At 34.8% G+C, this 13,393-nt stretch overlaps 1 protein-coding gene across 1 annotated transcript in view; it reads left to right on the top strand.

The window, feature by feature from the left end:
- Positions 1–13,393, top strand: part of ddb1 (damage-specific DNA binding protein 1) — an 89,195-nt gene that overhangs the window by 23,696 nt on the left and 52,106 nt on the right. The window contains exons 9-12 of the mRNA XM_023289613.3: positions 710–826; positions 6,532–6,634; positions 9,327–9,402; positions 9,491–9,599. Coding sequence (XP_023145381.1) covers positions 710–826; positions 6,532–6,634; positions 9,327–9,402; positions 9,491–9,599 — 405 coding nt within the window. The remainder of the gene's footprint in view (positions 1–709; positions 827–6,531; positions 6,635–9,326; positions 9,403–9,490; positions 9,600–13,393) is intronic.

The following is a 13,393-nucleotide window of genomic DNA, read 5'->3' on the forward strand; positions in this document are numbered from 1 at the left end:
TGGAAGCAACTTTTAAAATTGATGTTAGAGCTGCGACAATCAATTGATTAGTTGTTGATGATTAAATTAATCTCCAATTATTTTGCTAATTGACAAAAATGAGCTTGAATTTATTCAGTTTTTCCTCATTTTTTTTGAAAGAATTTCAACTGTTTAAGCTAAAAAAAAAAAAAATTTGCAAATGTTCCAGGGTTGTTGAATTGCTTTTTCTAATTGTGTAAATTGTAGCATTAGAATAAAATGTATTTTTTACTAGAGCTACAACAATTATTTGATAACTTGTCAACTAATTAATCATCTACAAATTTGATAATTGATTGTAGAATAGAAATACTATATTGATCTTCAAAGGGAAATTCTGTTAATTAATAATTTTGTTTCTATTCTATTAATAGGATTGAGTAGTATTTGTAGTTTTTAAGAAGAAAAAACCTAAAATCTCCCATTGCACCTTCTTTAATGTGAAATATTTTGTATTTTTTTGCTCCTCTGTGACAGTAAACTGAATGTCTTTGAACGAAACAACACATCTTTGGCTTTGAGAAAACTCAAATCAACATTTTCCCTCTTTTTTTTCTGACATTTTATAGACCAAACACCTAATTTCAGAAAAGAATCAACAGATTAGATGACAATCAAACTATCATTTGCAGCCGATTTGATGTGATTTTTTTCATTGATTTGTAAAGGAGGTTTTGTTTGTGTGCAGCTGAACGTGGACAGCAACGATCAGGGTTCGTACGTGGCCGTGATGGAGACGTTCACCAACCTGGGACCGATAGTTGACATGTGTGTGGTCGACCTGGAGAGGCAGGGACAAGGACAGGTGAGGACTTTATTCCTTATTTCTGTAAAGCTTAAAGAGCTATTCTGGAATTGTTTTACATATGGAAGGTTTCTTGGGGTATTTGCCAGAGATTAAACTATCAGTGTCATTGTTTTTATTAATCAGCTGCCTTTAAAGGACATGAACTCTGTCTGTAGTCGCTCTGTGGTGTCGGTAATGTCTGCTCTGATTGGTTAAACGTCACAAAGAACAGCCAATCAACACAGACCTGTCGTTTTCACGCTGTGACTTATTAGCACCTCTGCAGGAAGTAAATGTAGCACCACAGTTACACAGAGAACACTGAAATATTACACTTCTTGTCAGTGCAACTGGAATTTATCCTCTATACTCGTGACGTGCGAAAGCCAATCAGAGGGAGCAGTGGGCGGGACAAAACAACAAAGTGACCAAAATGTGGCTAAATCAGAGCCAAAGTAGAGCATTTTGTTTATTTTTGGGGGAATTGGTCAATAAAAATAACAATATCCAAGCATGTAAGATTAAGAAAACGGAGAAGAATAACAGATGTCACTGCAGGAGACCAATTGATAATCTAAATCGATAGATTGATCGGTAAACAGAGCCTTCTAATGTCACATCTCTTCTACTTTTATTGTACATAATTACTTATAATACCCTTTTTAATGTGCATATCTAGTTATTATTGACAGGTTCTCTGCTATCACATACTGATAATTTTATAAATAAAATGCAAATCAGTTCCAAATATTGATTATCAGTTTCGGTGTTGTCTCTGTAAGAAAAACAACAACCAAAAGCCAGACTTAACGTGGTAAAAAACCCTCTCAGTCTGTATTTTCCTCCGGCTTCAGGGCGTCTGCACTCATATCACAGCTGCAGAATCTTTCTTTTGTCATGTTCACAAAGTTTTAAAGCCAGAAAATCCAACTGCAGTGTTTTTACAGTGAGTCTGTCTCTTTATTGTCCTTTCCAGACGCTAACATGCGTCTACTATCTGATCTCATTTGATTTAGTCGGACTGCAGCTACACTCAATGTTAAAAATGCGTCTCCAACCTGAATTGTCTCTCCGGTTCGGTGCTTGTAATTTGCTCTAATAATATTTACGGCCTTTTAAAACTGACGGCGAGGACAACCCGTCTGCTGCAGTCCTAACAATCCATTATCGTCTGCACTCGTGGGTTTGTTTGTATTGGGAGGGTGAGGTGATATAAGCTGTGTGTCGTCTGTCTGAGAGGCAGAAACAAGCTGTCATTTTCTACCTGCTGATTGCTCCCGAAGTACTGAGCGATTCTGGAGTGAAAGTCGTCATTTTTAGGCGAGCTTTGAACACAGAAGAAGAAATTAGGACGAAACAAACACATTTCTGTACGTGTTAAACCCTGTAATGCTTCCTGAGCCGATACCAAATTAGATTATTGTCTTTCTTCATAATCTTGATATTTTGTGGGAGTAAATTATGACGCCAGAGCAGCAACAATTTATCGATTAGTTGACATTTATGTAATTAATGAGCAGCTTTTTCGATCATACAGTTTATTTCGTTGGGTTAATCCTTATTATTTTATGTGAAAGTTGCAGCTCTTAAAGCTCAAAATATCACAAAGGAGGAAAGAAAGCAGAATATATTTACAGTTAAGACTGTTTTTCTTCTTAAACAACTCAAACCGATAAATCAATTATCAAAATAGCAGGTATTTAATTTAATAGTCAACAACTAGGTCTGCTATTTTGATATTTATTAATCGGTTTGAGTTGTTTAAGAAGAAAAACGGTCTTAAATGTAAATATATTCTAGGTTCGTTCCTCCTTTGTGACAGTAAACTGAATATTTGTCATTTTTGGGAAACACCAGCTAAAATCTTATTATTTAGCTCATAATTTCATACATAATCTTTAACTAAATTTCAATTAATGACATGAAATGTGGTAATGATGATAATAATCTAAAATAGCTCTGAAAAGGTTTAGCATTTTAATATTTTAAGTACCATAGTTACTTATATATATCTGACATAATACACATTTCTGTACTCCCATATGTAAATAAAAAGAATTTCTTTGGATTGTGCACAAAACACGACATTTTAGAGGCCAAAAACGAATTAATTAATTGCTCTGAATAATTAAAAAGAAAGTAAGTCTAAATTTTGTGGTTGTAGCTTCTTCAGTATGATTATTTTCTTTTTTATTCTTCATTCTGTGACAGAAAACTGAATATATTTGGACAAAACAAGACATTTTTCATCATTTTCTGACATTTTAGAGCCCAAACAACTAATGAATTAATTAGTTTAAATAATTTTAAAGAAAAAATTGTCTACATTTTCTGATTGCACCTTCTTAAATACCAATATTTCTTAGTTTTTTTACTCTTCTATGACAGTTAACGGAATATTTTTTGGCATAATAAAAAAAAAAAATCTGCAGTTTCTGGCATTTTAGAAACCAAACAAATAATCAGTGAATTAGTTTAAACAGTTTTAAAGAAAAAAAGTCTGAAGTTTGTGATTGTAGCTTCTTATTCTTCGTTCTCTGTGACAGTAAACTGAATATATTTGGATAAAGCAAGACATTTTTCAGCATTTTCTGACATTTTAGAGACCAAACAACTAATCAATTAATCAGTTTATACAATTTTTTTTTAGAAAAAAAAGTCCAATTTTTGTGATTTTAGCACCATAAATGTGAATATTTTCTGGTTTATTTAGCCCTCTGTGACAGTAAACTGAATGTATTTGGACAAAACAAGACATTTTTCAGAGACCAAACAACAAAAGAATTAAGTAATTTAAACAGTTTTAATGAAAACAAGTCAAAATTTTGTGATTTTAAATTCTTAAACATGAATATTTTTGGATTTATATAGTCCTCTATGAAAATAAACTTAGTTTCTCTGCAAGAAATAAGAAAATTTTCAACATTTTCTGACATTTTAGGGACCAAGTATTTAATGAAGTCATTAGTTTAAATGATTTTAAAGAAGAAAAGTTCAAATTTTGTGATTATAGCACCTTATTCTTTGTTCTCTGTGACAGTAAACTCAATATCTGTGGATGAAACCAGACATTTGTCATCTTTAGGGAAACACTGATGAACATTTCCCCCCATTTTCTGACATAAACGATATTTCAAACCCAATATTAATCATGTTTACATTAAAGGCGAGCAGCTGGTGTCTGTTTTTGCTCCACGTTCCTGCAGAAACATCACCGTTTTTGTGATTTGAACATTTGTGTCGGTGCAGCAGGGAGAGCAGAGGACGGAGATGCAGTACAGAAGGTTTTTACAGAAGGTTTAGTTGGCAGATTTGGACTTTGGGCCTCAGGGAACTTGATGCCGGTCCAACGGCAGCAGTCCACTGCAGCTCTGAGCCGCTCTCCTGGGTCGGAACCAGCATTCATCTCAGCCTGACACACTTTATTTTAATTTGCCGTTTGCATTTTGGCCCTCGGTTAATTGATGCAGACTGCTTCCAAAACAGGAAAGATTGACGGACAAGCTGCAGGATGATGGCTGACCCGACCCGTGCAGCTGCCACTCTGTTTTCTGGTAAAAAAACGTACAACGTGGAGAGTGGAGGGCATCTGAGAACACACTGGAGGGAGTCGGTGGAGCTGCCAGGTTCAGGTGGCGGCGGCTGAGATTATGTGGGCTCTGATATTAATCCTGTTAGCGCACTGTGACTGGATGAATAAATAACATTCTGCTGCTCTCTGGTCCCGCTGTACCCACACCAGAGTTATTTACCTCCAGGGCTTTGGATGGCAGAGATGTCTCTGTTTGTAATGAAAACCTCAGAGGGAAAACTAGAAACCAATTCACAAATCCTGCAGAAATACCACCGTGCTTAGCTCTTACTTCAAATGACGACGACTACGAACGATAATCACAGTGATTTATGATGAATTTTAAGTTAAAATTAGATAAAACTTCAATAATAAATGCATCACCTAATAGATTAAGTGTGGTACGTTACTAAAAATATAAATAAGTGAGCTAAAATAAAACTAGAGCAGAAAGTAAAACTGCAGTTGTAAACAAATATTGAACATATTAATTGTTTTATGCGACAATACTGCTAATGTACAAGTGTTTTGCATAAGAATAAGACTTTATATTAATAAAATTGCACCCAAATAGAATAAGAATAACTTATAAGTACAATATTGGACTGAAAATAATAAGAAAGCTTCAATAAAAGAACAGAAACGTTGGAAGCAATCCTGGCAGTGATACTTCAGTTGTGAACAAATATTGCACATATTCACTGATTTGTACTAAATTACTGCTAATGTACAGTTTGTCATGTGGAATTTCAGGGATTTTTAAGAGATAATATGCTTTTAAAAAAAAAAAAACAAAACTCCTGGCAGTTTTGTGGTGTAGACGGTAAACCAGAGCCAACAAATCTAACGTCAAAATAGATTATTGATCAATATTTTTTGTGCTAATTGTTCTATTCAGATGCTCATTCAAGTTATTGATCCACAGTATTGACTTGTATTGAAAATTAATGGTATTTACAGAGAATTGGGCCAAAAACAAAGTTTGCTTTGTCTGCTTCACGAAAATTAGTTAGTAGTTAAGTTCATTTCATTTGTTAATTTCTGTCATTTTTTTAAAATGACCCATAGAATAAAGTAATTTTGATAAAATATGCAGATTTAAAGCTCAGATTTTCCTGATAGATCTTAACATCACAGATTATTAACTCAAAGATCAAGAGAAAATGAAAAATTATTTCTGTTATTACAGTTTCTGGTTCAGACAGTTTGTGTAATTGTGCATTTTTTTTGAGGATACCATGGTTTTCAAAGTGTAAAATCAACTTTCACAGGTGATTATTAGCATATTTTTTGGTGCTAATTGTGGTATTTTAAAGGGAAAAAAAGTCAAACTTTTGGGATTGTAGCTTCTTAAATGTCAATACTTTCTGGTTTGTTTACATTTCTGTGACAGTAAATGCAGTATCTTTGGACAAAATAAGACATTTTTCAGCATTTTCTGATATTTAGAGACCAAACAACTAAGTATTTAATCGGTTTGAACAATTTTAAAGCAAAAAAAGTCAAACATTTTTGATGGTAGCTTCTTAAATATGAGTATTTTCTGGTTTGTTTACATTTCTATGACAGTAAAGTCAATATCTTTGGACAAAATAAGACAATTTTCAGCATTTTCTGACATTTTAGGGGCTAAATAATTAATTTATCGATTTGAACAATTTTAAAGCAAAAAAAGTCCCAAATTTTTGATTGTAGCTTCTTAAATATGAATATTTTCTGGTTTATTTACATTTCTATGACAGCAAAGTCAATATCTTTGGACAAATTAAGACCATTTTCATCATTTTCTGACATTTTTCAGACCAAACAACGAATCAAATGTTCAGAAAATTTGTGGTTTTTACAGAGAAATGGATCAAAAACTTCGTCTGCTTGGTGGAAACGGTTAACATCTGTCAGACTTAAAGCAGACATGTAGAATATATCAGCATGAATGAGCTTCGTTCCATCTTCTTTGAGCTTGTAGTTTGATTTTAGCAGTTTTTCGGATGGCAGAGATCCAGAGTTTAGAGTGTTTTTCAGTAAATCAGTCATAGTTGGATGGTTTTACGTGGATGGACCCTAGAGATAAACCGTAAATAGATCTGGATGGACTCTGTAAACCCAGCCTGGTGTCTGATTGTGTGTCTTCTTGTCTGTTTGCCGCCTTCAGCTGGTGACTTGCTCCGGTGCATTCAAAGAGGGCTCTCTCCGGATCATCCGCAACGGCATTGGGATTCACGAGCACGCCAGCATCGACCTGCCGGGAATCAAAGGTTTGTGTGTTCAGCACGCCACTTTATCTGCACCTTAATCCTCCGCCGAGTCGACAGCCGAGCCGGAGAACATCTGCTCCAGCTGTTCCCCGAGCAGACGGACAGACGGACGTCGAAGGTCTCGGCTCGGTGCGTCGACGAGGACAGAAAGACGAATTCGGTCTGGAGGCGTTTTGTTCTGAGAGTCTGGTGTCGTCAACAGTCGAGGTTTATTAGTCCTAGGTGACAGTAAACCGATAAAATAAGACATTTTCCAGCATTTTCTGACATTTCAGAGACCCAAAAACTGATCAATTATTCAGTTTGAACAATTTTAAACAAGAAAAGACCAAAATGTTTTGATTGTAGCTTCTTCAATGTTAGTATTTACAGGTTTATTTCCTCCCTGGTGACAGTAAACTGAATATCTTGGGGCAAAACAAGACATTTTCCAGCATTTTCTGACATTTTATACACCAAACAACTAATTTTGTGATTGACGCTTCTTATATGTGAATATTTCCTGTTTTTGTTTTGTTCTCTGAAAGAAAACTGAGTATCTTTGGACAAAACAAGAAGTTTTTCAGCCTTTTGTGACATTTTAGAGACTAAATAACTTCTCAATTATTCAGTTAAAAAAATAATTTTAAAAAGGTGTGTCTTAAATGTGAATATTTTCTGGGTTATTCTTTCCTCTCTATAACAGTAAACTGAATATCTTTGGACAAAACAACATATTTGTCATCTTGGACTTTGACAAATACAATTTTTTTCACCATTTTTGAACATAAAAATCGCAATTAATTAGCAAAATTTATTCATTTTAATCTTAGGATTAATTGATAATTGATTAATCGGTTTGACTAGTACTTTCTGAGAAGAGGAAAAGATCTAAATTATGTGATTGCAACTTGTTAAATTTTTGTATTTTCTGGTTTATTTAGTCCTCTGTGATTTTAAACTCAATATCTTTGGACAAAGCAAGACATTTTGCACCATTTTCTGACATTTTAGAGACCAAACAACTGATCAATTAATCAGTTTAAAAAAAAAAAAAAACTTAAAGAAAGTCAAAATTTTGTGATCGAAGCTTCTTATCTGTGAATATTTCCTGATTTATTTTTCGTTCGCTGACGGTAAACTGAATATCTTTGGACAAAACAAGATATTTGTCATCTTGAACTTTGGCAAATACAATTTGTTTTCACAATTTTTCACCATTTTCTGACAAAACAAGACATTTTTCATCTTTAAGGAAACAATAATCAACATTTTTTGCCATTTTTTTTACATAAAGACATATTAAAAAAAAACAGAATCAGAATAATTTTTACATTAAACACCATCAGCTGCAGATTGAACCCGTGTGTTTTTGGCCTCTTTAGCTTCATTCCTGCAGGAATATTCTGCTTCCAGCGTTTGCCAGCTTTGTGTCGAACCATCGAGGTGGAATCCCCTTGGAGGCGTTTTGTTTTGAGCCAGTCGAGCTCTGTCGCCTCTAAACGCCAGCGGTGGCCTTTTAATCCCAGAAAATTAGGCTCCTCTCAGAGGAAAACGCTGTGAGCTGCCTAAACGAGACACCGGGGCCAGTCGAGGTCTGCTCCCACTTGTTAGGCTTCAGCTCTTTATTGACCATCGCCGCCCTAAAAGTCTCAGCTGCCGACTCGTTCTCGGCCTCTCGATGAGAAGCAATTACTCACTCAGCCAATCAATGGCCCTGAGAGGCTCCACGACTTCCTCTGACATGTTAACGTCTGACAGATGGAATAGTTAAAGATCCAGGCTTCAGCTGCAGATCGTATTTCTGTTACTCTACACAACCAGGCAGAGTAACTTTCTATTTTAAGATGAAATGAAACTTTATTAGTCCTGAGGGGAACTCTTATGCCAGATATTGCTCTGAAAATAAAAACTAAATTATATACTGTAAGAAATGCAGTGTCTAGAGAGTAGATAATACACAAGCAGGATACATTAGTGAAATACAATAAGCTGGAACGAGATCAAACATACTGAGTTAGAGGTAATATCACACATGATAATGAAATACTGCACCTGAAAAATGAGGTGAAAATGAAATATAGCACACATCTGTTACAGTTCTCTCTTGTTATCTTATTCTGTCTTTTTTCAGGCTGTTACATTCTGCATATCACATGTGGATGGATCCATGTTTCTACTAAACTACAGTTGTTGGTCCACATTTTACCAACCTTTGAGGCTCTAACATCAGTAGAATCTGATGTGTGGAAAGTTTGACCAGACAGGGTTCCAGTTTTAGATATTTAGACTTGAAAACTGTTCGATATAGGACAAAATTGGTCCAAAATTACTTAGAACGTGTCTGAAGTCACACTAATTTGTCCAAAATGGCTTGGAACCAGTCCAAAATCATTTTAAATTGATTTCAAGTCAAGGTATCCAAAAACTGGAACATTGCCATGTCATGTTTTGCCAAACATCAGATTCTACTGACGTTAGAGCCTCAACAGGTGGTGAAATGTTGACCAAAGACTCTATTTTAATAGAAATATGGATCCATCTATAGATATACACTCTACAGAGAGGCCTATATGCCACCTTAGTTTGGAACTTTTGCACTTTTTTCCATTTTCGGGGTCCAGTAATTAAAAATCCGGTTGGATATCGTATTCCTTTTCCCCTGCAGAGATCAACTTTTCTTCCTAACACTTTCTCTGGATTTGTCTGGCAGGTTTGTGGCCGCTGCGATCCGAGGCGGGCAGGGAGACGGACGACATGCTGGTTCTGTCTTTCGTGGGTCAGACTCGGTGAGTTTTTTTTTTTTTGCAGAATTCCAGATAAGTCGATCGAACGTGTCTTATCGCAGAATTGTGTGGTTTTTTTTTTTCCTCCCAGAGTGTTGATGCTCAGCGGAGAGGAAGTGGAGGAGACGGAACTTCCAGGCTTCGTGGACAACCAGCAGACGTTTTACTGTGGAAACGTGGCACATCAGCAGCTCATTCAGGTTCGTATCTCCACTGACAATCATGCAAACACTTGTATTATGTGTGTATAAAACATGTGTTGCCTGGGAAATTAGGTTAATTTGACTCTTATTTCAAATCTAAGCCGATAAAGCAACATTTTTATTCCAACAATTAATCAAATATCATCGAATCTTTAAAATCCGCACCTGCACAGTTAGAATTTTTCAGTATTTATACTCAAAAATACACTCAAATAGGCAGTTTTTTGGACACTGGAGTTTTTAATGAATGTGTAATGTCAATAGTTTGTTAAATCCTTTTCAATCATGGTAGATGTAGCAATATTTTCATACCAACAATGAGTCAGATATCGTTGAATCGTTGGCGCCAGCAGTATTAACACCAAAAAATACACTCAAATGGGCAATTTTGTGATTGCTTGAGGTAATTTATTCTTGCTTAATGCTCATAGTTTATGAAATTTTGGTTAAAAAATGTAAATATAGCAATATTTTGTACTAAGAGTGAATCAAATATCATTAAATCCCTGAAACCTGCATGCTGCAGAGTCAGAATTTTTTATGTTTTTCAAGATTTACACCAAAAAATACAGCAGAATTGGCAGTTTTGTGGTCACTGGAGGAAATAAAAACACATACAATCCTTATAGTTTCTGAAATCCTGGTTAAAAAAATGCAATTTTTTAAAAATGAATTGGAGCTCAAAGTTGGAACTTTTCATAACAACTTCAGAACAGCATCAGGACATCCCTAATATTTAATGAAATATTTTTATTAGACCAGTGCGGTGCCGACTTCCTTTTTGTTCAACTCACCAATAATCAGAGATAATTTGATCTATTTCTCCGATATTACAGATCCAGAATCAATGACATAAAGAGAAAACAGAGTGAGAATTTCAGGTTTTTATCTTTAATATTTCCTGAGATATTGTCGTTAAATGACCTCTCTTTGCAGTAAAACGTGCTTCTGCAGGAAAATCCACTAAATTCAACAAATTCAAAATTAATTAGAGAAGTTAATTATTGAACTGAGGCCATTTAGTAAAATATCTTTTTAATTTTTTGTAAATCATGCATGATCGAAAGTTGCAGCGCTGAAGTTCTTCATGTATTTTACACTTGCTCCCGATGAATATTGCAGATAATTTAGATTCAGCTGAAACCTGCTGGGAATTAAACCAAACGCTCGATCCTCGGCCGTAAATCTTCCTGTTGTTATGACAACTCTGCTCGTATTTTAATGCATTCCACTAACTCTCTCGTCTTCTCATGGTTGGTGTTTTTCCACAGAATAAATTTTGACTTTATCGCTCATCTTGCTGTCGTTACACAACCTAATTATAAATAATAAAAGTTGGCGGTTGTCCTTAAACTGAAGCCAACAGCTGCAGACTTCTTTCAGTAGTTGAACCAAAAAATACAGTATAATAAGCAGCGACCCCGACACAAGAGTTCATGAAGTAATGTGAAATGTTCACAGTTTCCTAAATCCGTGTTTAAAATGGTGTTTTTAAACAGATAATGAATCAAAAATCATTCAATTGTTGAAGTCAGCCGCTGCAGAGTTAGAATTTCTTTTACTTTTTTCAATAGTTACACCAATAACTACTCTAAATTAGATAATGACATGGAGATTAAAGTGAATTAATGAATGTACAATGCTCATAGTTTCTGAAATCCTTTTAAAAAAATGGCAAATATAGCAATATTTTTAAACTAAGAATGAATGAAATATCATGAAATCATTGACGCCAGTAGCTGTAGAGTTGCGTTTTTTCACTTTTTCCATAATTGGACCAAAAAAATAGACCAAAATGGATAATAACATGGACATTAAAGTTCATTAATGACTTTGCAATGCTCATAGTTCCTGGAATCCTTTTAAAAATGGTAAATCGAGCAATGTTTTTATAATATCAATGGGTCAAATGCCATGAAATCATTGAAATCAGTTGCTGCAGAATTGAATTTTTTTTGTTTTTTGAGTAGTTAAACCAAAAAATACATGGAAATAGAAAATGACTTGGACATTTAAGTTAATTAGTGAATGTACAATGGTCATAATTCTTGAAATCATTTTAAAAGTGGTAAATATAGCAATAATTTTGTACTTATAATGAATCAAATATCATTAAATCATTGACGCCAGCAGCTGCAAAGTTGGAATTTTTCACTTTTTTCAAGTATATACACCAGAAAATATACTAAATTAGATAATAATGTCGATAACAGAGTGAGTTAATTAATGTCCAGTGTTACCAGTTCCTTAAATCCTACTTAAAAATTGTAGATTCATCAGTATTTTTACTGACAATTAATCAAACATAATTAAATCATTGACGTCAGCAGCTGCAGAATTGGAATTTTTGAGTTTTTTGAGTAGTTTCACCTAAAAAAACCTAAAATAAACAGTGACCTTTATGCCAGAGTTAATTATTATTGTTTAGAGCTCATAGTTTCTTAAATTCTTTTACAAAATGGAAAATATAGCAAAATGTTTATACTAACAGTGGCTCAAATATCATTGAACAATGACATGGACATTAAAGTTAATTAGCAAATGTACAATGCTCATTGTTTCTGAAATCTTTTTAAAAAATGATAAATATAACAATTTTTTTATGGTAGCAATGACTCCAATATCATTGAGTCACTGAAGCCAGTCACTGCAGAGTTGGAATTTTGTAGTTTTTTGAGTAGTTAAACCAAAAAATATGCTAAAATAGATAATAACATGAACATTAAAGATAATTACTGACTTTGCAACACTCAAAATGGTAAATGTAGCAGTATTTTTATACTAACAATGAAAAAATGTCATAAAACCATTGATGCCAGCAGCTTCAGAGTTGCATTTTTTTGCTTTCTTCAGTATTAAAACCAATAAAGACTGTAAAATAGATGGTAACCTGGACACTAGAGGGATTTATTAAGGCTCATGTGTGCATAGTTTCTGAAACCCTTGATAAAAACTGTAGATAAAGCAGTATTTTTGTTCTTAGACTGAATCAAAAGGCTGTAGGTAACATGAAAGCGATGCTAACCCCAGTAAGACTGCAGCTGTTTGCAGCTTTTAGCCTCGTTTTAGCTCATTATTTTGGTCCTCCGTCCTGCTCATGGACTCCACGCTCGCCGTTTGCCGCTCTAATTGACCTCGCCGTGAGAAACCGCTGGTGCTGCAGCCTGTAAACGAGCTCCGACCAGCTGACTGTGCACTACTTCTGCAGCAGAAATGCAAAGAAGGTAAACAATGCTGAGCTTCTAGGAATCCACTGGTGTTCTCTCGGGAGGTTTGGAGACCAAGTCGGAGCTAAAACCCGACTGAACATGCGACGCCAGCGGAGCATCGGCCGTAAACAGAACTTCAAAGACATGCTGCCAACGTGCACGGCTGAGTTCATGGTTTGTTTTCTGTACGAGGATTTGTTGGACCTCCTTGTAAAACTCACAGTTCAGACGGAGAATCTTCACAAGTTTCTGATTGGATTTAAGGTTGTTCCACCTTAAATCATCAGGATCCTTCTGCTCAGCCACCTCTGATCTGGTTGAAACTTGTTTGTCATAAACTACAGGTATTTAAAATAATATCTGTGACATTTTAGTTCAATCAATTATTTCTGAGATAATTTCTCTAAAAAACATGTCAGTCGACCAACTTTCAGAAGGTTTTTCTGCACATATTTGATTGACAGTATCTCAGGAACTATGAAAGATAAAAACCTGAAATTTTTCTGTAATTTCTCATCGCGATTAATTCAGAATCTGCAAAATTGTGCAAATCTACAAAACTCTGCTTGGATCAGATTATCC

This window comes from Amphiprion ocellaris, chromosome 1 (genome assembly GCF_022539595.1).
Source record: "Amphiprion ocellaris isolate individual 3 ecotype Okinawa chromosome 1, ASM2253959v1, whole genome shotgun sequence".
Classification (NCBI taxonomy): Eukaryota; Metazoa; Chordata; class Actinopteri; family Pomacentridae; genus Amphiprion; species Amphiprion ocellaris.